The sequence below is a fragment of the Macrobrachium nipponense genome, chromosome 11, assembly GCF_015104395.2.
Source record: "Macrobrachium nipponense isolate FS-2020 chromosome 11, ASM1510439v2, whole genome shotgun sequence".
NCBI classification, from domain to species: domain Eukaryota; kingdom Metazoa; phylum Arthropoda; class Malacostraca; order Decapoda; family Palaemonidae; genus Macrobrachium; species Macrobrachium nipponense.
This window is the reverse complement of record NC_061087.1, coordinates 88180054-88207553: the sequence shown is the minus strand read 5'-3', so window position 1 is coordinate 88207553 and position 27500 is coordinate 88180054. Positions and strand designations below refer to the sequence as shown.

Here is a 27500-nt window from a genome sequence, read left to right as displayed (position 1 = left end):
TTTGAGAAATTGAATAAGAAGTGAATGCTGTTTGGTACTCAACTTTCCAGTACAGTTGGGATTGAAGCCCTAGGTCGACTTGTTGCGTCAGTACTGGCGTCTTATTATTTTAATTATTAGCAGGAATTTTTCTGAAAGTCCATGAACTTGCAGTAAACTTAAACTTGCTGAGGTAGATTTCACAAATTGAAATGCTCTTGTAAAAGAGAGAGAGAGAAGAGGAGAGAGAGAGAGAGAGAGAGAGAGAGAGAGAGAGAGAGGAGAGAGAGAGTAATGAAAGCGGAATGCAAGTAGTCACCATTTCTAGTAATTTCCAGTTCAATGTACGTTGCTTGATCCTGTGCAAGAGTTGAAGGAGGTACTATATGTACTACATAATTATGTTGACAGCATTCCAGCTTTCCAATATTTAGTGCATTCATTTTTAATGGAATTATTTTAGTTAAAGGTGTAGGTCCTTATTTCGAAACTAATTTTTACATGCCAAGTGTCTTTACTGTAATGTTTCTCATCCAAATTCCTTGATTTTTTTAAAGCAAATTATTCCTAGCGCTTCAAGATTCGCGAGGCTCCTGGAAAACGAAATTAAGTTTTGAACAATGGAAAAACTAACTTGTATATAAATGATAAAAAATCAGGCTAGTAAGTATTTTTACTCAAGTGTCTCTCTTTCAGATGCCCTGGTTGTTTTAGTTATATTATTCTAAGGGCTTCGAGAATCGTGAGGTGCCTGAAAAAACAATGTTTTTCCCCGAAGACCAAAGAATACCAGCCGTGTGAAGATCTGGTTCATTCATTGAAGCCTCATCAGCAAGAAAAGAAAAGACTGGCTACAATGTGATCACACCGTCCCACCCTTAAGCTAAACCCGAGACTCGCTGTACTGGCCGCTGTGGGAAATGTGCTGCTACCTTGTGATCTCACCACTGGATCAGAGCAATTTGCCTTAGTTATGTATCTTAAATGATCTTTTTTCACGGTATAGGAAAGTGGCTCTCATTTTGTTTTCATGGTTTTTAGTTACAGTTTAACAACAACAACAACAACACACACACACACACACACACACACACACACACACACACACATATAATATATATATATATATATATATATATATATTATATATATACACACATAATTATTATATATGTATGTATATAATTAAGAATTAAATGCAAGGCTATGTAATTTTGTATTTGTAGGGAATCTGTTCAGTTATGTGGGAAACATTTTCTGACGAGTATCACGTTAATGGAGTTATGCTGTGTTTATTTAAAAGGTTTATACGTATATTCTCTACGGGGAAGGGGAAAGTCCTGCTCTCTCTCTCTCTCTCTCTCTCTCTCTCTCTCTCTCTCTCTCTCTCTCTCTCTCACACACACACACACACACACACACACACACACACAGTTATTGCTCACTACACAAAGGATTTCTTGACTTGTTATGACAAAGGAATCCGGAATTGTTATCTGTCTTTTGTGTTTGTCAGAGTGTCTGCTGGCGACCTTTGTATGGTCTCATGGGTTGGATAGGGGCTTATAATGGCGTAATTGATTCTTCTTGATTATTATAATGATAATATAGCGGAAGTGAGATGTTGAGGAAATACGTAGACGTTGACTGGCTTGGCGAGCAAGGTATGTCGTCTTACTAATGCGTGTATATTTTATATGCATACATAGTACATACATACATACATACAGTACACAACATACATCATACATACATATATGTATATATATTATGTGAGTCTGATCACATCACCGTGATTCTTATATACGCATGAAGCTATAAATGTCCTTTAATATTTAATTCGCTCTACCTCATAATTGATATATTTTCATATATGTTGACATATATGAAAATATATTAATTCTGAGATAGAGCGAATTAGATATTAAAGGATACTTGTAGCTTCATGCGTATATATTATATATGTGTGTGTAATATATATAAAGCTGTGTGTGTGAGTGTGTGCGCGCGCCCGTGTGAAATGTTAAATTTTCAGTTGAGTAATTCTCTTCTTTTTTTTTTCCTTTTTAATTTAGTTATATGCGTTCCTTATTTAGTCCTTTATTTTTCGAGCTTTTACATTTTTATTTCGTCTCTTGTTATTAGATTCGATTAAGAAACTCCCAACACTTAATTGGGTTTATTGAGCTCTGTATTTTGTTTTTGTTTACCTATTAGCTTCTAGGAAGATTCGACTGGACGGAATCCATTGTACTATTATTTTTTTATTTTATTATTTTTATTTATTTATTTATTTATTTATTTTTTGCAGTGAAGTATAAAATGTTATTTTCCAGAGGTACCAGTAATTGTTGGAGTTGGTATTGATTTGTCTTCGTTGTTTCCTCATCAGTCCCCACCCTAAAATTAGGATTTTATTTTGGGCAGAATGATAATTACTTTTGACGCCTGGTCCCCTGTTTGTGTATATGTCTACCTGTAATTGTATCCTGTTCTATGTTTACCTAGTAGTTTCCTTTTAATGGATGTGGGTTGCAATGTAGCCGAGCAAAACCCTTAGACTTTTATCAGACCTCCTACAGTTTTCATTTATAAACTTGTGAGTGCGATGCGGCGATTGCATTGTAGCATGGAAGTAACTTTAGTTTAACATTTAAGTCACTTTGTAACTATCATGTTAAACTATGTATAATTTTTTTATTGATAACACCATGCCGATTATTTATTTGTACGCTGCAGTTGTGTAATAGGTCATGGGTTGTGGGCGCAGGTTACCGTGCGCTGGTATTGGTACACATTCAGGTTCATCCGTGGGCACACATACTGTGGTCAGGGACCACTTACCAACGGTAGGATACGAACTGAAGGATTCGAGTTGGACAGGTGGCAGCAGTTCCAAGCAGCGGCAAAAGTGCCGGTAGCAGTAGGAGGAGGAGCTGTTAAGCGACTGATAGGGGCGGGGTGTATGTGCGTTCATGTGTGTGTGTTTGTGTGTCTGTGTATGTATGACCTTCAGGAACCCTCATGCCGTCACCGCAAGGTCATGAGTTATATTTAACCCCCCCCCCCCCTCTCACACCTGAAGCTACCCTGGTTTCCCTCTTTTATTGTAAGAGTCACCTCGTTTTCCCTTCAACTTTCTCCATGGCCATTGGCAACTTTTTGGCGCTGTCCTGAAGTGGGAGAGATTATGCTGAGTATAATAATATTAATAAGTCAACAAGATAACGCTGATAACTTAACGTTATTCTTTTTGTTCTCTCTTCCTTTTACGCTGCATTCTTGGAGTTTTCTCATATCCGTCATTCTTGACGCGTTTTTCCTTTCGCCATATCCTCTCGTTTTTTAAATGACTCCACAACCGTCCTCTTCATATTTTACCACTTCCCGTTTCATTTCGGTTTCAGTTTCCTCCTCCTTTTGCCACTTTCGGTTTATTTACTACCGCTGCTTCCTGTCGGGTGTTTGCTCATTTGATGTTGGCCATTCCGTATTCCCTTCCGTCGCATTTCTGACCTGTGTCTTGTCGCCATTTTCTTTTTCCAGTTTCGGTTTCTCTGCTCCTTTCACTGTTCACAATCTTTCCCGTTCTGTTTGACTGCCAATTTCTTCCATTTCCATCCCATTTTCATTTTCCGTTGTCATTCCACGCCTCTCGTCATTTCCTTCTCAGCTGTTTCCATTCCACTCGCTCCTTTTGTACACTCCCCTATTCCATTCCATTTTCCAGCCCTTCGTTCGTACTCTGCGCTATATTCCATTCCACGTCCTTTCCCCTATTTCTGTAGTTCCCTCTTCTTCTTTTCCATTCTGTGTCCTCTTTCCCGTCTCCCTTTCCAATTCCTCCATTCCATTCCAGTTCCATACTTTTCGAGTTTACTTTCCACTTCTGTGTTCAGAGCCACTCCATCGTTCCTTTCCAAGTTTCTTTCGCCTCGTAGTTCTTCGTTGGGCGAGTGGTTAACGTGCTCGCCTACCGGTTCGGTAGTCGCGAGTTCGACTCCCCCGCTCTGCCTACGTGGAATCAGAGGAATGTATTTCTGGTGGCTGAAAATTCATTTCCCAGTATGATGTGGTTCGGATCCCACAATAAGCTGTAGGTCCCGTTGTTAGGTAACCAATTGGTTCCTATAGTAGATTCACATCAACCGTGCATCTGATGTCTAGGCCAGTCCGTTACGACGCTCCTGATTGGCTGTTGATAAGCCAGTAACAGGGCTAGAAACTCTCAGTCTCTCTCGAGATTCACATAGGCAGGGTGTATGTTCCACCTCTCCTGGGGGATACTTTTGAAAGACGTATCCCTCAGGAGAAGTGAAACGTACATCCTGCCTATGTGTACTCAATCGAGAGACTGAGTGTTTCCAGCCCTGTGATTGGCTTATCAACAGCCAATCAGGAGCGTCGTAAGGGACTGGCCTAGCCACCAGATGCACGGTTGATGTGAATCTACTATAGCCACGTTAGAATATCTAGTCCTTCGGGCCAGCCCTAGGAGAGCTATTAATGAGCTCAGTGGTCTGGTTAAAGTAGGATATTCTTAATTTTTTTTTTTTTCCGTCACGTAGGATATCGGAGGATCGCTTTCTTCCCGTGGTGATGGTCAACGTCCCGGTCGCTGCGTTGTTCACGCAAAAACCGAACATCGCTTCATCAACCCATGTTCCCCGTCACTCTCTTCTCGTTCAGTCTCGTGCTCCTCGTAGGCCCACACAGCTCTCCTGCTCGTAGGAAGTTTCATATTAATGAGACTGTGTGATGGTCACGTCCCGTCGCTGCGTTGTTACGCAACCGAACATCGCTCATCAACCCTTTCCCCTTCACTCTCTTCTCGTTCAGTCTCGTGCTCCTCGTAGGCCCACACAGCTCTCCTGCTCGTAGGAAGTTTCATATTAATGAGACTGTGGGATGGTCACCGTCCCGTTTCGCTGCGTTGTTACGCAACCGAACATCGATCATCAACCCTTTTCCCCGTTTCACTCTCTTTCTCGTCAGTCGTGCTCCTCGTAGGCCCACACAGCTCTCCTGCTCGTAGGAAGTTTCATATTAATGAGACTGTGTTAGTTTGTTAATTAGAATGCTTTCTTCAAAGAGGAAGGAGAGAGTATATATATATATATATATATATATATATATATATATATATATATATATAATATATATATATATGTATATATATTATGTATGCATGGATTTGTATATAATATTTGTAGCTTAAATTATAAGTAAGGCAGTTCTGTAGTATTAGTTTTCATAAATGATTATGTCATAGATGTGTTGTTATTATTCAAAGTAACATCCCTAACATACTTTATATGAATGTATGTAATGTAATGTATATATATATATATATAATATATATATATATTATATATATATATATATATATATATATATATATACGTATCATATAATTTTATCTTTATCCATGTGCATTAAATGTGTTTTTACTCTGTGAACACCTGCGCCCGATCGTGTGCACAGTTTTACATGGATAAGTATTTGAGCATTGAAATCTCCAGGTTGTGGTTGGCCGAATAACGTTGGAATATCTCTCTCTCTCTCTCTCTCTCTCTCTCTCTCTCTCTCTCTCTCTCTCTCTCTCACTACGATTTGTGTGTCCTCCCACGTAACTTATGGCGCATTATAATTTTTGACATAAAAAAAACGTGTAAAGTGCAAGGACGTTGATAATAAAAAATTAACGCCTACATCGGTTAACAAAGCACAGTGTTATGCGTCACAAAAAAGTGCTTAATAAAGATTGAAGAACGAATTAACTTGATAATACTATAAATGATAGGTTAATGGCCGTTTTTTGAGTAGTGGTTGCTGAAGGTGCAATGGCATATTCCGATGAAAATGTAATGAAAATAGCGCTTATCCACAACATATAGAAGCGTGGATGTGTACCGTTTATTTTCTCTTGTTTTTAAAGATGTTCCAATGATAATTTAGATAGATGTAAATTTTAAGCTTTTTTTTATTAGAACGACATAGTAATCTCTAAAAAAAAACTGGCTTTTAGATTAAACATAGTTGGATGCTTGATAATTATCTTTTTAACTACAGTATCGAGAAACATTAAGGTATTTGTTTGTATTTTCAGCTCTCTCTCTCTCTCTCTCTCTCTCTCTCTCTCTCTCTCTCTCTCGCTTCTTGTTGAGCTGATTAACCAATCCCAGCTTGTCACGAACAGGTAGTAGGCTGACGACGCCAGATGACGCTCAGACTGTCAGTCAAGTAGGCATTCTGTATGTGAAGGTCCTTGATTTTAAAGCTCCCACTATCCTTGGCTGGCTTTTTTCTTGGTTTTGTCGTTCCTATTTGGCTGCCAGTGCATCTGACTCATTCTCCCACTTTACTTTGTATATGACTCGCTCTTTCTGGACCCTTTTCTCCACTGTTAGTCTTCTGAGTGTCTTTATTTTTCATCACTTGTTACCTCAAAATTGCATTCTAACAATTTTCCATTATCAAGTCTTTTAGGCATCTCAATGAACAAATAAGCATGAGTATATTATGTCTACAAGTTACTGAGTTGGATATGCATAATTAATTTTGACTTGGTCCTTTTTTTGGGTTGTTTAGCAGAGTTGCTACTTCCCTCTCCCCTCACCTCGCCTGTTTTGACATGTATCTCTCTCAGCTCCTTACGTCATCATCAAGAAATTTAAACATGAAAGAGACTTCGCCATCCTCATTTTCAGTCGTTATGCATTCCCTCCTTGAAATCCTCTCCATATTAACATTCATCCCAGCTGCTTGTTGCTTTTTGTCATCAGCATTTTTAATAAGATTGTAGATTGTTAATTCAAATAAAGACCCGTACCCTACTGAAAAAAAGATGCCCAGTGTCGACAGAATAAATTGTCAAGCTATCAATATATAATTATGATATGATACTGTAGCTCAACTCGTATTTCGATTAATTATGGAAGTCAGGCTTCTTCTAGTGGTTCCCCCTTGATTTAATCACATCCAGGAATAGCTCCTTCCGTGACCAGGAGTGAGAGTGTTTTGTACCTGACTTGAATGCTTTTATACTCATACTCTTTTTAGGTTTTCATATTCCTAATCTTTTTAGGCAACGAGAAGAATTCAACGGAGGAAGAAATATTTGTGGGACACGAATGTGCCGACTCGATGAAAGGAATTATTGTTCTCGTCAACTGTAGTGTAACTGGTTGAGAATGTGTTGGAAATATAATAATTTTTGTTTCATCGGTACATTTGCATTTCAGTATACGCCCTATATTATGAAAGGTATTTATTGTACGTGAGGTGTGTGTGTGTTGTTATATGCCTTTTACAGATACTTGCGTTCATACATCAACAGTTTTATCAAAATGTTTCCAGCTTACAGGAGAATATAGATGAATAGACGCCCTCTCTCCTCTATGTTAGCTAAGCTTTTGAGGGGTAATGAAGTCAGTTCAGCAGGGTCGTGGGGTCACAGAGAGTTTGATGCCCTTCTCTATCCCAGACCCGAAGACATGAACAAAAATAATGGCAGTTGGTCCCTTATTGTTGCCTTCGTGCAGTCGATTGTTGCTATGCAATACGCTACGATTGGATCGCATAACCACCCTTTCCATGTTTCAGGAAGAAAGGTTGGATCGATGAGTTTGTGTGTGTGTGTGTGTGTGTGTTTGCGTGTGTGTACTTGTACGTGCGTGCAATGCGAATGTCGGTTATTAGATGGTGGAGTCGAAGGTCATTCGTTGCCTTCGACCATGTCATTCTTTGTGTTTCCTACTTTTCTTTACTTTTTCTCTTCTCTTTTCGCCACTTCTTTCTCGTCTTCACCTTTTTAGTTATAGATAACGGACGTTTTGAAATTTAATCATATGTCTAGGGAATGCACATGTGCTTTTGGGTGCACATCGGTGTGTTTAACCAATATTTTTCAAATCCGAACTGAGCTAATATATTGTGATTGCCTTGTCAAAATAATAATAATAATAATAATAATAATAATAATAATTCAAAAATAGAAATAATTTTGACCATTCGAAATACAACTCGAATTATGTACACTAGATTTCTCGATTTTTTCTTTTATATGAATGTTTTTTACTTTTATATGTGTGCTTGTGTGTGTGTTTTTTTAGATTAATATACTACTATAAATTTATGTTGATGCTCTTGAAATATAGATAATTTAAACCGCGCTTTAAGACTTCTCTATATGGATTCATTTATATATTTAAAGAAATCACACTATATCTTAACGGCCATCCACGGAAGATGAACCAAGAGGCGCTACATGATGGGAAGTACTCATCAATATATAGGTGTTCAGGTATGCACATCCAAGTATAAGCTAATACTTTACTGTGATATTGTTTTGCTAGCTGAAATTTTAGTAAGAGATATGAATTTCACCATTGCAAACTGCGTTAATTTATTTAAGCTGATTTGTAAGGGATTTTAACAATTATTATTCGTAAGGAGGACGAGCAAGTAAAAACGACCCTTTATTGATGCGATCTGAATAAGTGAGACCATTCAATAGAGGGCGGATCACTGGAGGAAGTGACTCTTTCGGGTTTGTTGGGGAGAGGCGATGGAGTTGTGTGTAGTTGCAGTGTCCATGGAATCCGCTATCCGTTTGAACGCCAAGGACAGGTTTGTCCCTGCATATTTTTTAGATCGGATGTCGAGGTGGGAGGGGAAGGGGGATATGGGGGAATGGTTGTTGTGACTTGTATGTGGGGGGAGGCGTCCTCGGCTTCAGTCCATGTTAAAGGTTGTTGCCTCCCCTATTGGGGATTCGGCAGTTCCCAGTCAAAACAGTTTTAGGGGAGGGAGGAGTTAGCGTTAATGCGATGGTCACGGAAAGGAGAGGTCTGGTTCATAGAATTCTTCGGGGTTTACGTCTCCATAAAAATGGGAGATGACTTCTTGTGGGGATGCTCCTTTTGCAGTCTCTCTCTCTCTCTCTCTCTCTCTCTCTCTCTCTCTCTCTCTCTCTCTTTAAATTCAATTATAATATTTCATCAAAGCATGAAGGGTTTATTTTTGTAGCCTAACCATGTTCTCCCGTCGACTTCTACCAGTATTGCTAATAATGAGGTGGGATTACGTCATATACTTATAAGGAGTTGGAGAATTTTAACCGTGGTATTTTCTCCCATTTTTCTCGAGGCATCCAAAAAAAGTGGTGTAGTTTGCCCAAGGCTGAAAACCTTATCTTTGTAATTCCGAATAGTATGCGTGTTCTTTGAGCTGTATAAGTTTATTTAAGGGATATTTTTCGTCCTCGCTGACATTTTACTTTTAAGAACTCATGAAAGGCTGCCGAACTGTGATTTTAGAGTTGGAAATATGCAGTAGAGCGCGGAAATGAACGAAAAATTAAACTAAACTAAACTAAACTTCTTCTTCTTCTTCTTCTTCTTCTTCTTCTTCTTCTTCTTCTTCTTCTTCTTCTTCTTCTTCTTCTTCTTCTTCTTATTATTATTATTATTATTATTATTATATTTTTTTTTTTTCCTATCACAGTTTCAAATTCGACTGGGTGGTATTTATAGTGTGGGGTTCCGGGTTGCATCCTGCCTCCTTAGGAGTCCATCACTTTTCTTACAATGTGCGTTTCTAGGATCACACACTTCTGCATGAGTCCTGGAGCTACTTCAGCCTCTAGTTTTTCCAGATTCCTTTTCAGGGATCTTGGGATCGTGCCTAGTGTTCCTATGATTATGGGTACAATTTCTACTGGCATATCGCATATCCTTATTTCTATTTTCAGGTCTTGATACTTATCCATTTTTTCCCTTTCTTTCTCTTCAACTCGGGTGTCCCATGGTATTGCGATATTATTATTATTATTATTATTATTATTATTATTATTATTATTATTATTATTATTATTATTATTCAGAAGATGAATCCTTTTCATATGGAACAAGCCCACCACAGGTGCCATTGACTTGAAATTCAAGCTTCCAAAGATTATGATGTCCATTCGAAAGAACAGAAGGTAATGGGAAATACAGAAAGAGGAGATCAGTTATTAGGAAAACAGGTAAATGAACAAATTAATTAATACATAAAAATGTAAGTAAAATATGAGAATGCAAGTTTAATTATATTAGGGTAGTAATGCATTTACAGATGAAGCTGATCAGTGTAGCGCTATGACATCAGATCAGAAAATTGGTTATAGTCCTTTTTTCTCGAACGTACCTTTATTCCCGAAGAGTTTATTTTACAGTAAAATTGTTAGTTTGCATATCTTCATTCGCCAAAAAATAATTTTTATTTTGTATGATGCAATTGATTTTAAATAAGAATATATTTTTATAAGGAGTCATAAAAAATTTCTTTATGAAATAAGGCAGTCACTTATTGAGAATAAGTTTACATACCGAAAGTAATTTCTTTCAAACGCAATGTAAGAGGTTTGAAACTAAATTATGTCTAAAATAGTTGAATTTTATCATACATATATTATGACATAAGTCAAGCGTGTTTTTCCATATCTTCATTCATCATAAAGATAATCGATACGCGGTCACAATTGGAATATAGAATACTCCAAATGATACAGTGTACATGAAATCAGTCTCCCATTATAATATCAAGTTTCCATCTTTAATCATCTTGTAATATTTCTTTTTGTCAAAAATGTAACACCGAATAAAAAAAAAATAAAGATTTTTGTCATGACCAGCATAAGATGACAGCGGTGACTCACTTCGCATGATGTAATGATGACAAGTAATAAGTATAAAGACGGAGGAAACGCCCTTGGGAAGAAGTCGATGAACTGACAAGATCGTAATTCTAGCGAGAAATTTGTTCCACGATTCCTGCGGGATATTAAAAATAGATTAGTGTTGTTAACGAATAGAGAAAAAATAAAATGTGTTTTTCAATTTGAGATGCGGTTTCGGAAATGATGACAGATGATTGGCGCTTATTAAGGGTAGAATAGAGTGTATGGGAATGAGTCTGAGATGTTTGTTTGTGGAAATATTCATTGGAAGTTTTAGAGTCGATATGTGGAAGTACTGAAGACAAGTTAATGTTGATATGGTTGGAGGAGAATATAGGAATGTGGCTAAAGTGTTTGTTTATGGAAATGTTCTTTATAAGTTTTAGAATTATTTGAGACTACTGAAGGCAAGTTAATGTTGATATGAATTTTGTTATAGGCCTGTTGGCCAAAGGCCTCAGTGAGATCTGTCAATTAAAAAAAAAAAGTCCCATTTTATTAAATGGAAAACATCCCAGACGTCTAAAGTAAAACTGGGACATTGCAATTGAATACGAAGAACAAACGGAAGAAAAAACGCCGACAAGTCGCAAGGAAGTAGATAAAGGTATAAAAGAAAAAGCAAAGATAGGAAAAGATTTTGATTATACCGCCAAGCACTGCTGAATAGTTTAGAATTGCCTGACTCGACGATATGAAATATATTTGTCGACATATTGAAGAGCATTTGTAGATCATTTTTAAATTGCTGGGTAATGATGGGAGTGGGTATACGAGACATTATTCTTGACTAAGCAGGGGTGGGGGTGGAGCTGAGCAAGAGCGCCTAAAAATGTACCTCTGCAACGAGAACTATTTTTGTTAAGGATTTTGTCGGATCATGCACGATTTCGTTATCACAAACATTGTTTATTTACTACTATTATGAAACATCCACGAACTAGTTTGTTGATGCTCGGGTGACCTCGCGGTCATTTATCTGCGCCCCCCGTGGGGGGGTAGGGCCATCAGTGGACCTCATGTGGTGCACTGTAGGCATTACTTAAGGTTCTTTGCAGCGTGCCTTCGGCCCCTAGCTGCAACCACTTGCGTTCCTTTTACTGTACCTCCTTTCATATTCTCTGTCTTCTTAGTTTCCACCCTCTCCTAACAATGGATTCATAGTGCAACTGCGAGGTTTTCCTCCTGTTACACCTTTCACACCTTTTACTGTCCATTTCAGCGCTGAATAGCCTCACAGGTCCCAGTGCTTGGCCTTTAGCCTAAATTCTATATTCAACTCAACTCAAATTTATCTGCGCCTGATGATTATAGTAGGTGTTCAGAATAATGCATTCACAGACTTCATGTGGCGACATCATGAATTCTGTACAACTGTCACGGAGTTTGTGCCGTATTTGGTTGAAAACGATCAAGTTCAAGGCCTGTTTTCTAATTACTGAGTTGACGTCATCCCACAACTAGTATTTATGCGGTTACAAGACATATTGAAAATTCCGTGTTGGAATGCAGCGATAGAAGTTCGCAAGTCACGGTAACATTTGGGATTGGGATCGGTGTTTAGCTATTGTGAAGTTTTATCGGTGTTTAGATATTGTGAAGTTTTATTGAACGGTTTCTGACATATAACCGCTTCTCTCATAAGGATTGGCTCTTGACAGTACAACACAATAGCCGCGCCCACGTTCGTCATCCATTAATTGTTTACAAAGGACAGGGTGTCGTTTGTCTCGTAAGGACGTTTCGTCTGTGCACGAGTCATGTACCATGTACGCCTGACTGACGTGTCCTTTATCATCAAAAGATTCCTGCTGTGTGTGTGTGTGTTTTTTTTTCGCCTTATTCAGTGGGAACACAGATTAAGGAAATTTTAGAACTAAAGTTGGTGCAGATTTTGTTGTGCATTCTCACAGATTTGAATAACTAGAAGGTCCTATTGTCCATCAGAGGAGTGCGTCAGTATTTCGTGGCGCTGTATTTGGCACTTGAACTATTTACCTGGCTTGCTTTCGTCTTCTCTTGAATTGTTTTCTCTTTGGTTTGCTCTATTTGAAAGAACACATTTATCTTCCTCTTTTGTTCAAAGTCTTATTTTCATTCAGGGCGGCTTATTAGCTTAATTAATCTGTGTTGAGCGTCATTTAGTCATAACATTGCAAAAGCTTTCGATAACGACGATAATATTTAAGAAATTAGATGTGAAGACGAAGCTCACCGAATATATATCAAGAGCAGCAGCATCGTTCCTGGGGCGCGTGGTGACTTCAATGCACCTCACGTGGTGCATCATAGCAGTGACTAAAGAATGTTTGTGGCTCCTGGCTGCGCCCGCTTTTTTATCCTTTTACTTTACCTCTGTTCCCCCTTCCTTTCTCCAGTCTTGCTGTCCATCCTCTCTGACTAATCTTCTTAAAGTAAAAAAAAAGTCAAGTATATCTTAGTTTAACCAGACCACTAAGCTGATTAACAGCTCCCCTAGGGATAGCCCGAAGCATTAGATTTTTATTTACGTGGCTAGGAATCAGTTGGTTACTTAGTAACGAGACCTACAGCTTATTGTGGGATCCGAACCACATTATATCGAGAAATTAATTTCTATTCACCAGAAATAAATTCCTCTGATTTCTTATTGGTAGAGCGGGGAATCGAACTCGGGACTACCGAATCGGTAGACGAGCGTGTAAACCACTCGTCCAACGAGGAACTTAGGCGGGGGTTTCTCTTAATTCCACCTTTGAATCCCTGTGCCTCATCCTCATTACATTCTAGATATCTCTATATCTTCCTCTCCAACTCTCTATTTCTTACTGTCTGGAACGCTGAAAGTGAAAGCGCCCCAGGGCTTGGCTTGTCTGCCTATGTCTCATAAATCAAGTCAGGAGAGGAATCGTAGCCATACACAGTACAACTGCACTGAAATATGACGAAGGCAGTGGAATGTGACAACTGGAATGAGGCAGTGCTCAGAATTCGTAAGAAAGTGACTGTTGTCTAATTGGTCTGAGGGCTGGGCAGAGTTGGCACTGGGCCCAAAGGTGGAGTCTTCATAATAATGAGGTTTATTATTCTTTAAAGATACGTCTTAATTGTTGTTTATCTTAAAGATTTTTGTTCTTAATTGTCATGAGGTTTTTCTTTTTTCAAGATACGTCTTAATCGTTTTTGCTTGTCTTATTAGATATCTCTTAATTTTTTGACACTTTTAATGTACTTCGTATTTTTTTTTTAAATTTTTTTTACCTTTTAATTTTTTAAAGGATGTTTTTCATACGTCTAACTATGAGGTTTTTCTTTTTCAAGATATGTCTTAATTGTTGTTTATCTTATTAAGATATCTCTTGATTTTTACTTTTAATGTACTTCATATTTTTTGTTTACCTATTTAAGAATAGTTTCGTACGTATCATGAGGTTTTCTTTTTCAAGATATGTCTTAATTGTTGCGTATCAAGATAATTCTTAATTGTTGACATTTGTAATGTACTTCTTAGTTTTTGATTACCTGTTTTAGCCGAGTTGTTGTTAACCCTTCTAAGATATTTCTTTAATTGTTGTTTATCTTTTCAATATAAGTCATAATAGTTTAATTTTAAAAGAAGTGTAGTGTTTTTTTTTTAAAGATAAATAATAATTGACATATAAATAGGGTCATGTTAACCCGCGCTGACATGTAGGAGTTTCTTTGCCTCGAAATATTTATATATATATATATATATATATATATATATCTATATATATATATATATATATATATATTTCATAGAAAAAGTGGTTCCAAGCTCCGTTAAATAAGTTTTTATGACTTCGAAGGAATTGGTATTGTTCAAGGTTTTATGGCACCCTCCATTCAGCAGTATGTAAATAATGCCAGTTTTAGCTGGCCCTAATATTTAGAGATCTATTGTAAAATGTCTCTCATGGATATATCTTATGTTGAGCTCCATTATGTTACAAGAAGAATTCAGTGGCACGATGCGTGCTAGTATCTTGATCAAATGAGCGAAGTGAATTAATTAGTTATGAATAAGTAATTTATTAGAGGTGTTGATTTATGATTCATGGAATTAATGTGTGCCTGAATTATCTCATAATCGAAATATACCTCTGATCGACCCTCAAATACACACACACACACACACACACACACACACACACACACACACATATATATATATATATCCATAATACTCGTTTACTCGTGTTAGGCTTCAGTTAGATTAATTATTGAATAAAGTACAGTTTACCAAGTACTTGCTTTCGAAGAAGACATCTTCATCGGTACCTGATGGTAAAGTATATATATATATATATAATATATATATATATATATATATATATATATATATATATATATATATGTGTGTGTGTGTGTGTGTGTGTGTGTGTGTGTGTGTGTTTATCTATCTATCTATCTATATGTTTGTTTGTGTATGTATGTATGTATGTATATATATATATTTGTGTGTGTGTGTGTGTGTTGATCTATCTATCTATCTATATGTTTGTTTGTATATGTATGTATGTATATATATATAATATATATATATATATATATATATATTATATGTGCGTGTGTGTGTGTGTGTAGTGTATATAAATGGATAGATGGATATTACTCATATACACAGAATTTTCTCCGGTATACAATAGGTGCAATGCATAGGGAGCTGTATACCCGGAATGAAGTTGAAGTCGGTTGAAAGCTTATATCCACAACATTCTTTTTGTGTTTATTTATTCATTTACTTTTTCTACCATGTGCCGGCATGGCTACCAAAGCCATCGATATGAGTAGTTGTGGGGGAGGGGGGAGGGGGCAAGAACCAAATGACACTACCAAGAATAAGAAGAAATAGAAATGGCAGGTAAAAAGGGTGATTGCAGTCTAACGGTGAAAGGAATGAGAAATTGTAAACCAGTCTGATATCTCCTCCATACAAATCTCTTCGTGCCTCAAGGCAGTGCATGGTAAAGAGCAGCAACTTTCGTTTACAATGAAAACGGATTAAGGTCCCTTGAGCAGCTTTGGAAAGAACTCGTATATTTCAGTTATGTAGATTTTGTAGTTTTTTAAGCTTTTCAATGGTTCTTGTAGTTTTTGCAAATTTAATGCTTAAAAGCACTAGCTTGTTTATCTTCATTGTACTCCGTAGGGGGTTAGTGTTGTTAGTGCACTTCACATGGTGCACTGTAGGCATTACTTAGGGGTTTTATATAGCCTTCCTTTGGCCCTTAGCTGCAACCTCAACCTCTGTCATTCCCTTTTGCTGTACCTCCGTTCATAGTCTTTATTCCATCTGACTTTCCACTCGTTATTTCATAGTACCAATGCGAGATTTGCCTCCTGTTACACCTTCCAAACATTCTTAGTGTCAGTCTCTCTTCCAGCGCTGAATGATCTTATAGGTCCCAGCGCATGGCCTTTGGCCTAAATTCTACATTCTGTTCTTCTATTCTATCTTGATTGTAATCTTCATGAAGCGTTACATTGCATATTTTTTATACCTCTTAGGTCTATATCACTTCGAATATCCCCCTGCTCCTAGAAGCAATTGCTCGGGAACATGTTTAGTTGTTCGATAGATGGCAGCACTGACCAGGTCTTGGTCTTCGATCTCGTTCCTCCGAGTATCATTATCCGTGCTTCTAAACTATGTATGTTCAGGGCTGCCGTTTCGTGGAATTTCGTCTGCTAGTGTAGAAATATTGTGACATCTGGCAACTGACTGTAGAAATTTTTTCTACATCCACAGTCCTTCACTTGAAGGATGAATCAGTGCATGAATAGGAAGAAAGATATGAAAAAAATTATGGTAAAATATGTTGATTTATATAAATTCATCAAAATAATGCTAAATACGTGAAATCAGTGCAACTTTTGGTTATAATATGACGTGGATAATTCCACGTCATGTAGAATAAAGATCTACATTTGAAATAAAGCTTATTTCCCCTCGCCAGGAGTTTACTTTTTTAATAAAGTATTTAATTTGAATACTGTAGGGTTTCATTATCCTATAGGATAATAATACAACAAAATAATGTGTAACACTACAAGGTGAGAAGTGATAACGTAGCACAGCCACTGAGGGAACTTAATTCCTCATCTGTTTTGCTGGTGAAAGGAGTATCGGTCTACCCCACGTAGTTGATATATACGTCTTTGAGGTTACCAACATCCACTTCTTACAAGTTGGTAAGTGTTAATCGGTGATAGTAAAATGCGGCCTATTTTTAACGTGTTCATAGTGAAAAGAGAAAACTTAAAGTGACCCCGGAAAAAAAAAGAAAATGTATATGTTGTGTGCTTATGAAACCCAACAAAAGTGGGTATAACTACTCCAGATTGAAAACGAAATTTTTTTTCCTTTTCGGTAATAGTGCTATGTCGAATAAGCGGAAGCTGAGAGAGGAGTGGCTCGGACAGGGGGATTTTCAGCCTTGGTTGTCCAGAGTGGATGGTGACGACACCAAGGCATTTTGTAATAAATGTCAGAAAACATTTGATGCTGGACTAACCACAATAAAGAGGCACATGGTAAGCATATATATATATATATATATATATATATATATATATATATATTTCATATATAGTAGCATATATTATGTTGCGTGGAATGACAATTCCCTTAAAAATCATAATGAGTGACGGCGTTGGTAAAGTTATGGACTGTTACCCAGGAGAGGGCACAGTTAACTCAATATTAGGTATTTGTTATTATAGAATTATTGCATGGTTTAGTAACGTAGTGGCCAAAATTTTATAAAACTATTGGTAATTCATACTTGCCACTTACGATAATAAAAACAAAAATTTTTATTTTTAGTATTAATTTTGTTTGAATACGACATCCCTCCTCTTCCAGGAGAGCAAAATTCATGGTGCTAACATGGCTAGAGAAAATGTTCGTCCTCCACACCACCATGACTTGGACCGGTCTATAGCAATAGCAAAGATTTTGATGCTTTGCTTCATCGCGGAGCATAACCTCCCATTTCTTTTGGCGGACCATTTCACTGAACTGTGCAGGAACATTGTTCTTTTCATGTGCAGGGATTGTGCTATTTCAGAGTCAGGAAACAAGTGCAGCGAAATGGCTAAACAATTTGGTAATAAAATTCATGATGATGTTGTCTCACAGCTTAGGATTAATAAATTTTCATTAGTGATAGACGAGACAACTGATGTAAGTACCACCAAATGTTTGTCAGTGCTTGTGAAATATTTTGATTCACATGGAGGAACTATTAAGACCAGGTTGCTAGATTTGATTGATGTATATGAAAACCATTCCTCAAATGTAGGCTCCAGTGGAGAGTCATTGTTTGAAATGATTATGCACATCTTAAACTCAAATAACATTCCATTAAATAATTTGGTAGGTTTGGCAGCGGATGGGGCCTCCAATATAATGGGGGCATACAATTCTCTGTCCAGCAGGTTGAGGCAACACCTTCCAGACCTAAAAATATTCAAGTGCATTTGCCATTCGATACATCTTTGTGCTTCAGAGGCTTCCAAAGTGCTTCCCAGACAGTGCGAGGACTTTCTGAGGAATATTTACACTCACTTTTCTCACAGTGCCAAACGTAAATATGAATTTCTGCAATTTCAGAAACTTTTCTCTCTAAAACTCCACAAACTTCTTCATGTATCACAGACGCGATGGCTAAGTCTCCACCAAGCAGTAGAAAGGGTCTTGGAGCAGTGGGAGGCTTTGAAGCAGTACTTTGTAAGTATAGAAGGAGTGGAGAAGCTTAGGTCCATAAACCTAATAGTAAATGATCTCAACGATCCCTCAATCTATGCATATTTTAATTTTTTAAACTTTATTTTACCTTTTTGCAATAATTTCAATCTCTTGTTTCAAAGGGAGACACCAACAATATATTTAGTTCATTTTCATGTTAACAGGCTCTATAAAAATACTATCCAATATTTTTGCCGTAATGAAATTGTTAACAAATCAAAAATAGAACATTTTGATCCAAGCCAGGAAGTGAACCATATACCACTCAGCAATATTTATTTAGGGGATTCAGTTCATACGCTACTGCAAAAAGAGGAATACTATAAAAACGTAGATATGGTCGCTGATATCAGGAGGAGATATAGATTGTTCATGATAAAGCTGTGTGAAGAAATAAAAAAAGAGGTTTCAGTTACAGGATGATCTTTGGGAAATGGCTTCGCTGTTTAATCCAGAAAAGGTTTTAGATCCAACCACTAGCGATGTAATGCCATCCCTCGCCCCTCTTGTCGCAAAGGTACCTCGACTGTATGATGGTGATCTGCAAACCCTAGATAACGAATGGAGACACCTTGACAGCACTCCCATACCCTTAGACATCACTCCACAAACTTACAAACCTGTTGATTTCTACCTAAAACTTGGGTCCTATAAATTTGATAACACATATTTGTTCAATCAAACAGAGCTAGTATATATGCATATTTTATTTACAAATCCGACAGAAGAATAACATAAGATTTCACGCCTGCAGCTACTTGTCGCAGGCGTGTTGGAAACTAGATATTTACTTCCAATTTTCGTTGATAACGCAGGGCGTATCATCACATACTCACATAATAAGGCAATGTATTTCCAAAATAAAATATTCAAGACACTAATAATTATGACAGTTACTGAAAAGGCACAAGTTTTTCAAAACACTGGAAGTTTTAAAAATTTATCAAATGGCAATAAATTATAATCAAGAGCTATTTTAAATATTTATTTTACATAAACAGAACTTTCACTGAAATATGTATTCGAGAAAATGGCTCCGGATCGTAGGTTGTCTTATTGCTTCTTCTCATTTAAGCGAGGTATCCGTCCCTATGAAGACCGATGATGCGACCTCACTAATAACCCCCAATATCAGAAAAGTCCTCAGGATCTATAAATATGCGATAAATACGCTCTATTAATAGAGAGCAAATATACGAAAATATATCAGAAACTATTTAATTGCCAATTAATATAAATGTATGAAGATCGGACAAATATGAACTCGAACGAGCAAAAGTAAAACCGACACCTCACAAATATAAGTAATTATACCGGCAATAAATTCTAAATTTTAATAAAAACAATATGGTTGGTCCTTTGGATGATTTTTTTTTTATAGGTCAGGTTAAGGAGACAATTCATTCAAAATGAATGCTTAACTTGAGTGAAATTTACAAGGCACAAGCATCAATGTGGTTTGCAACTTACCTCCACTCTAAGCAAGCCTCTCTAGGTCAATTGCAGCTGTCGTAGTTAATTCACGAGTCTATGTAAACTTGCTGTAACTCCATGGTATAGTAGCCTCAAAAAAGAAGCAATCCAAGAGCTCGCACTTCCAAGCAGGATCATCCTCGACCAACGGTCACACTAGTCACTTAATGCTTCATGGTAAAATTTAGGCTGGATAGGTGAAAATTACTGAAGAGTTGACCCGCCCTTCTCGGCTGCTGAGTGAAAATGCACTACTCGTCGTCAAACGCTGGGACTAGAAGTAAACTTTTGAGGTGGATTAAAGGTTTCGTTCAGTCTCAAAACTCTAGTATCAAATTTAATAATTTTAAAGGAGGAATTTTATGGTTGCAAACTATTGATGCTTTTCCAAACTTAAAACGTAACATTTTGAAACTGAATGAGTCTCCAAAGCAAGAGCACGAACTAACCATTATAAATAATTTTTAAACTTTTCCAAAAAAAAACCCACTCGTAAAATTTTGAAACGAGCGAAGAGTAGAAATCAAGGACCATAAAGGGTGGACACTACACTCAAAGTTAGAAAGAACAAAGTGAAAAAAAAAGTTCACTTTTTTTTTTTCAACACTCCCAGCAAAGACATTCAATTTCAACTGTTTTAGTGTCAGAAGAAATTGAATATCTATTAGTAGTAAAAAAAAACAAACTCACGTCCCATACAATTAAATATATACAAGAATTATTTACAAGGTACAAGTAATGAATATTAAGCATTTCCATGAAGATATAGATTTTTCGTTTTTTGTGCGCCTTTCAAAGCAGCCAATCTTTTAGGCCTCTTTGATTCAAGATCCTCATTGGAATGCTCAGCCTCTTGCCTATGCACTGCTTTAGAGTGAGAATATTCATTAATACTCAGCAGAGGAATTAGTGATGAAGAGTGTCTATTTACTCTTTCTTTGTTTCCTTTCATTACTGTTGCACCAGTGGTTTCACCAATTGAGTTCATCTGAACGCTTTTAACGATTCCCATAGGATAATTTGCAGGTTTCAAATGAACATCTTTTAGTAAAACTATATCACCAACTTGCAAATTCTCGTGCGATACTGGCTTGTATCTAGAACCAACATTAGTGGCTTGATGCACAAGTTTTGCAAGGAATTCAAAGTTATAAATTTCTCTTAAACATGAACGAGACTTGCGCAATTTACTATAACTGTCCTTAATATGCTCTATTGGATCCTTAAGAGTCCATGAAGGATCGGAATCTGGAAGAGGTTGCAAATTAGGAATGATGCTCAAAGACACCAACTCATAGCCCTTTAGCAAAATTTCAGGTGTTATTGCAGCAGGAATGACTTCATTTGGATTATCATCTCTTAAAGACTCATGAAAAGCAATTGGCCTGCGATTAACTAAATGTACAGTCTCTGCTATAAGAAACTCAAAATCAAGAGAATTCAATACAGTATTTCGAACTGAACCATATATAAGTCTCTTAATTAATTTAACACAACTTTCCACAAGTGATCCAAGTTGGTTGCAGCCTTTGTAATATTGCTCAAATTCCACAGCCCTCATTCCATGTTCCTGTAGATATTGCACAGTATCTGGGTCCCTTAAAAAATCAGAAATTAAATTAGTACCTGCAACAATTTGAGATCCCATATCTGAAAAGCACAATTGTGGAGTACCATACTCCCAAATATGTAACTGAAGTGCTCTCAAAAATGTGGGTACAGTCAGGTCAAGGCACAGTTTTAAATTTATAGCTCGAGACCACAAACAGGTTATACAAAGCAACCAAGTTTTTGTTTTAACCCCTTGGTAATTGATATAATACGGGCCAAGATAGTCAAGGAAAATAGACCTGAAGGGAATATTGGGAGGTTTCAACCTAAAATCTCTGTATGGACTTTGATTTAATTTGACTGTATGTCTGTGAAATCGTCTGCATGATAATTTGCTGTGTCTGTGAAATCGTCGCAGTTTATACATTCTTTCAAAATCTTCTTTACAGTCGAAAAGAAATGTGAAACCCAAAAAGTTTTCCGAAATTCGCTCAACAATGAGTAGATGCCGGCATGGTTGGTCATTTTATGCATTTCCAAGACGATTTTCTTGGTCAGGACGCTATCCTTTGACAAAAGGATAGGCGAGAACATAAATTTATCTCTGTCCTTCCAGCGTGCAGTCTTACTTCTAACACGCAATATACCATTGTGATCTGGATAAATATTAAGTTGGCTGATTATATTAGGGATCTCTTTAACTGCATTAGAAGACCCTGCAAAATATTTAAAAACTTCTGGAAAATGAATCTGCTGGTCTCTGTAGATTACCAAGTTATGAGCTTCTGACAAAGTTTCTTCATCAGTAAGACAATTAAAATGTGAATATTTACTTGGGTCCCTCATCTTTACTGCAATTTTCAGGTTATTAATAAACCTTATCACATACCTATGGACTGAAACTATACTCTTGAAGCCAGAAAAGGAGTCCATAGAAACCAAATGGTTTATATCCTCTCGAACCACAGATTCAGTAGCAACATTAACATGACTACTTTCAAGAGAAGAGATTATACCTTCTTCTCTAAGCAATGTATTAGGAATGGTGACTTCCATCAGATCGCTTGCGGAAGCATCAATATCTGCATCAGCAACAGTACCACTGAAAAAATTAGAATTCATTAATTGCTTATAGGAGAGAGGTCGGGTGATTGCATCAGCTGGGTTTTTAGAGCCTGCACAAAATTTAAACTTAATAGGGAATTCTTCACACATTCTGCAGATACTATCTAATCTATTTTTCACAAAGATGCTCAAATTACGTAATTTATCAAACTTTGTAACATGTGCTGATAACCAATGTAAGCAAACTAGACTATCTGTGTATAGATCCATTCCTACTATGTTAATAGGCTCAACACAATTAGAACCACTTAATTCTCTTCTAATATCATGTAATACTTCAGTCCCTAAAGAAACTGCCTGAAATTCAAGAGAAGGTATGGATTTAGATTCTAACTGTTTGTTAACAAATCTGTTCTTAGCCATGACAAAGTTTGTTTTTTTTAGTTCTCAAATTATATAAGAACACAACACAACCGTAAATGCTTCTAGAACTGTCTGTATATGCAATCAAATTATACATATCATCTCTCCTACCAACATATCTATTAACTGAAATCTCTGGAGAAGAATTTAGCTGCTTAGCAATATTAACCCATTCTCTTAGCAGATCATCAGACAGCCTATTGTCCCAACCAATTTCTTTATTGCACTGTAAAGAATGCATGAATATTCTAGCTCTATTTAGTAAAGGTCCACAAAATTTAAAGGGATCAAAATTTGATGCAATTGAACTCAAAATCTGCCTTTTAGATGAAGCATTCTTATCCAAAACTAATTTCTGGGTGGACAAAGAATCAGTCTCTGTATTCCAAAGCAATCCAAAAAGCTTAGTCACAGGGGTCGACTTCTCACCAGTTTCTCCATCAATGGAACTCTGCAAAGATTTACAATTTGTTATAAACTGTTGTACTTCAAACCCATAAGGTTCAAAAATCTGCTTCAAATTATCGAAGGCCCATTTCAATTTGACAGGGTCATTGAATGAAATCGCACAATTATCCATATAACATAAATCATAAATATTTCTCTTCAAATTCCTAATTTGTGGCGAATCATTCTCTCTATCAATCATGAGAATATAATATAAAGCTAAAAGCAGTAAAGCAGGACTAGGTCTAAGACCAAAAGGAAGCCGAACATGTTTGTACACAATTAATGAAAAATCACTCTTGGCAACATTTCTGTACCAATAAAACAAAAGCTTTTGCTGATCAGATTCAGGCAACACAATTTGCAAGAATGCTTTTTTCAAGTCAAAGCACAGGACATTGCTATCAAATCTCAATTGCAGTATAGAAGTAGATACTTTCTTATTAAGGCAAGGGCCAGCTAACATTGCCTGATTGTGGCTGACTGTTAAAGGCTTTGAGGGATCATTTTCACAAATATTAGAAAGAAAAACATTTCTGCATTTGCTACTCTCCTTCTCGAACCTGAATACAGGCATGTGTGGCAAAAAGGAAAAACTAGGATGCTCCTCCAGGAATTGAGATAAATTATCTACCCTCTCTATTATACCCAGACGCTCTTGTTCTCTGAAAACATCGTCTATCATTCCAAGAGACTTACCATCTTTGTGATATCTCTTAAAATTAGACTTTAGCACCAACTTTGAAAGAGTTTGATTTTTACCAAGAAGATGAGACACTTTCTTGTTCCACAAGATAGGGAGCACTAGTCTCCCATCATCACTGCGTGTAACAGAATTCAAAACATAATTTACCAAATGCATATCATTTTCGACACAAGATTCATTATACAAAGTTTGATCATAATTCAATATCTGAGAACACTGTTCAGAGAGAATAGCATCGGTAGCCTTTTTTAGTTCAGATTGAACAAGATTACCTTTATCATCAAGTACAGCATAATTTACTTCTGCAGAAATGCATTCAGTATTAGGGGAATGATCTTTCTCCGGCTCAATAACAGTCACTGATTCAGCCTCAGAATGACTAAGTAATACGCTTGGATTCATTGCAGAATTACTGCTGCAAGGAAGACTTTGCAAATTTCTCAGGTATTCATTAACATTTCCAGAAAGCATAATGCCTAGGGAAGTTTCCAAATATGCAGAAGGAACACCAGAGCCGAACAATTTAGTCACTTCTGGTAAACAATGAATAGAATTAGTTCCGAGTATGAACTTAATATCAGAGATCATATCCTCCCCCTTTGCCAAAAATTTATCGGCAAATGCATATTCCTGCTCCAGAAATTTTTCAACAATTCGACTCAAACCTGGAAGAATTAGCTTTGTATTGATTTCTGGAATGCAGATTGCTTCTACACAAAAACTGTTCACATTATTATTCAAATTAACACGAACAACATTAGTCAACAAATTTCTTTGAGAGTTAATACCTCTTACAGTGACACTGAAATTTGATTCCAATATTTCCAAATTATTTCGCTTTGCAAATTCAGCATCAATAAAATTAAACTGAGAACCACTGTCTTTAAGACAACGCATTTGCTCATTATTAGACAAAACAACCGAGAAAGTGGGTAAAATGGAAGCCCCAGTATGTAAAAGGAGCTTATTGCAATCTGTGCTTATCATGCCACTTGTTGCTCCGAGGGAGGAGCCCTTTTCTTTATTAACGTTATCAGTAGTAACTTTACCATTATCACACAAAAAACTGAAGTGCCAGTTGTTACAGTTGTTACATTTTCTCAAGAACCTGAATCTACATGCACTTGTTTTATGAGGATTAGCACATTTAGTGCAAGCATTCAACTTTTGCAGCCTTTCGACCTTTGCTTTTGGAGAGGCATAAACCTTACACTTATAAACTGGATGATCAGCATTTTCGGAACCATTTTCGTCCCTACACAAAATACAACCCTTTAATTTCATTGCACTGGAAGAGTTAATCTGTAGGTTACTAGCAAAACTTAATGTTGATCTAGCATCTGACTGAACTTTGCGATTAACTTTCTTCTCCTGATATCTTTTCTGAACCCCAAGGTAACGCTCTGTGGCTTCAAAAATATTATCCTCAATATCCTTAAGCAAAGGTTTGTTTTTATTTGTAATCTGAGTTCATTGTAATTTGAGACCATCATTCATAGCATCCCAAAAGAAATATTGCAAGACATCAGTAGTTATTGCAAGTGCAGCGAATGAGTTTTTAATGCTTCTCATCTTACCAATAAATTTAGGCATATGGGTCAGAGTCATACGTTAATTTTAATCCTGAAAGTGCAAAAGCAGAGTTTCAAATTTCTGACCTAATTCAGAACCAAAAGCTTTTTGTAACAAGGCTTTGGCTTCCTCATAATTCTGTTCAGTAGAAGATAAAGATTTCACAAGAGCTAATGGCTGTTTACCTAGTTGATTTTGGAGATAAATAAATTTAAGATAAGAGTCTACTTTCATAGTCTCCATAGCCTTCTCAAAATCCTTAAAAAATTTTTCTATGCTTTCCCCCTCAGAATGATTATATACAGGAAGAGGCAAACACGGGTATTTAATCTTAGGAGAAGGGTTACTAGGCAAGGGAATTTCTGCTGTGACTTTCTCGAGCATAGCTAATGATGATAAAATATTATCCGTATAAGTAGCACAAGAATCGAGTTCATCTTTGATATCAGATTCATCCTTTTTTTCACTACAAAGCTTATCCACTATCTGAGAGTCCAAATGATCTAACTTTGTTTTTAAATTTTGAAGGGATAACACAAAACTAACCCTTTCTTGCTCAGTGAGAGTACCATATTTAAGCCTTACACTGTCACACTTTTTGGTCACCTGTGTTCGACAATGACCACGTGAAATCTTAAGAGCACTCAAATTCTCCATATTGCATGTAAATTCAGCTAAAACTTAAAAGCAAAAAATATACAATATATAATGGAATAAACCCATTAGCAAATTCAGAAATTAAGCAAAGCGTTATCGAAGGAAATATAACCTATGCAAAATTCGCAAAGATTCACAAAAAAATATGACCAACCCAGCAAAATAATAGACAAGTAAATATTCACGAAGCTAAAAATGTGTGACCGTGATCTAAAGATTTAACCCGACGAGGAAGAACACCATGAAGCAAAAGACCTTTAACCTGCCCCACGTTGGGCGCCATTTTCAAAACACTGGAAGTTTTAAAAATTTATCAAATGGCAATAAATTATAATAAAGAGCTATTTTAAATATTTATTTTACATAAACAGAACTTTCACTGAAATATGTATTCGAGAAAATAGCTCCGGATCGTAGGTTGTCTTATTGCTTCTTCTCATTTAAGCGAGGTATCCGTCCCTATGAAGACCGATGATGCGACCTCACTAATAACCCCCAATATCAGAAAAGTCCTCAGGATCTATAAATATGCGATAAATACGCTCTATTAATAGAGAGCAAATATACGAAAATATATCAGAAACTATTTAATTGCCAATTAATATAAATGTATGAAGATCTGACAAATATGAACTCGAACGAGCAAAAGTAAAACCGACACCTCACAAATATAAGTAATTATACCGGCAATAAATTCTAAATTTTAATAAAAACAATATGGTTGGTCCTTTGGATGATTTTTTTTTTTATAGGTCAGGTTAAGGAGACAATTCATTCAAAATGAATGCTTAACTTGAGTGAAATTTACAAGGCACAAGCATCAATGTGGTTTGCAACTTACCTCCACTCTAAGCAAGCCTCTCTAGGTCAATTGCAGCTGTCGTAGTTAATTCACGAGTCGATGTAAACTTGCTGTAACTCCATGGTATAGTAGCCTCAAAAAAGAATCAATCCAAGAGCTCGCACTTCCAAGCAGGATCATCCTCGACCAACGGTCACACTAGTCACTTAATGCTTCATGGTAAAATTTAGGCTGGATAGGTGAAAATTACTGAAGAGTTGACCCGCCCTTCTCGGCTGCTGAGTGAAAATGCACTACTCGTCGTCAAACGCTGGGACTAGAAGTAAACTTTTGAGGTGGATTAAAGGTT

General features: G+C 36.7%; 3 protein-coding genes and 1 long non-coding RNA gene across 6 annotated transcripts in view; 2 read left to right on the top strand and 2 right to left on the bottom strand.

Annotated features, from left to right (window-relative positions):
- LOC135207012 (retinoic acid receptor RXR-like) overlaps positions 1 to 27500 on the top strand; it is a 534958-nt gene that overhangs the window by 275125 nt on the left and 232333 nt on the right. The gene's annotated exons all lie outside the window — the stretch shown is intronic.
- LOC135211426 (uncharacterized) lies at positions 17095 to 18878 on the top strand. Its single transcript, XM_064244764.1, has 2 exons — positions 17095 to 17239; positions 17571 to 18878. The coding sequence occupies exons 1-2, from the start codon at positions 17237 to 17239 to the stop codon at positions 18876 to 18878; spliced, it is 1311 nt and encodes a 436-aa protein (XP_064100834.1). The 5' UTR covers positions 17095 to 17236.
- On the bottom strand, positions 19427 to 21849 carry LOC135209425 (uncharacterized). The gene is made up of 2 exons (XM_064242126.1): positions 19926 to 21849; positions 19427 to 19605 (listed from the first exon to the last, which is right to left on the bottom strand). The coding sequence occupies exon 1, from the start codon at positions 21574 to 21576 to the stop codon at positions 20674 to 20676; it is 903 nt and encodes a 300-aa protein (XP_064098196.1). The 5' UTR covers positions 21577 to 21849; the 3' UTR covers positions 19427 to 19605; positions 19926 to 20673.
- LOC135209360 (uncharacterized) overlaps positions 26691 to 27500 on the bottom strand; it is a 956-nt gene continuing 146 nt past the window's right edge. The window contains exons 1-2 of the long non-coding RNA XR_010313344.1: positions 27191 to 27500; positions 26691 to 26869 (exon numbers count right to left, since the gene is read on the bottom strand). The exon at positions 27191 to 27500 is cut by the window's right edge and continues 146 nt beyond it. This is a non-coding gene — a long non-coding RNA (uncharacterized LOC135209360). The remainder of the gene's footprint in view (positions 26870 to 27190) is intronic.

Coding starts and splice junctions, on each gene's coding strand:
- LOC135209425 (XM_064242126.1), bottom strand. CDS start 21,576: ATGGGATCTCAAATTGTTGCAGGTACTAATTTAATTTCTGATTTTTTA.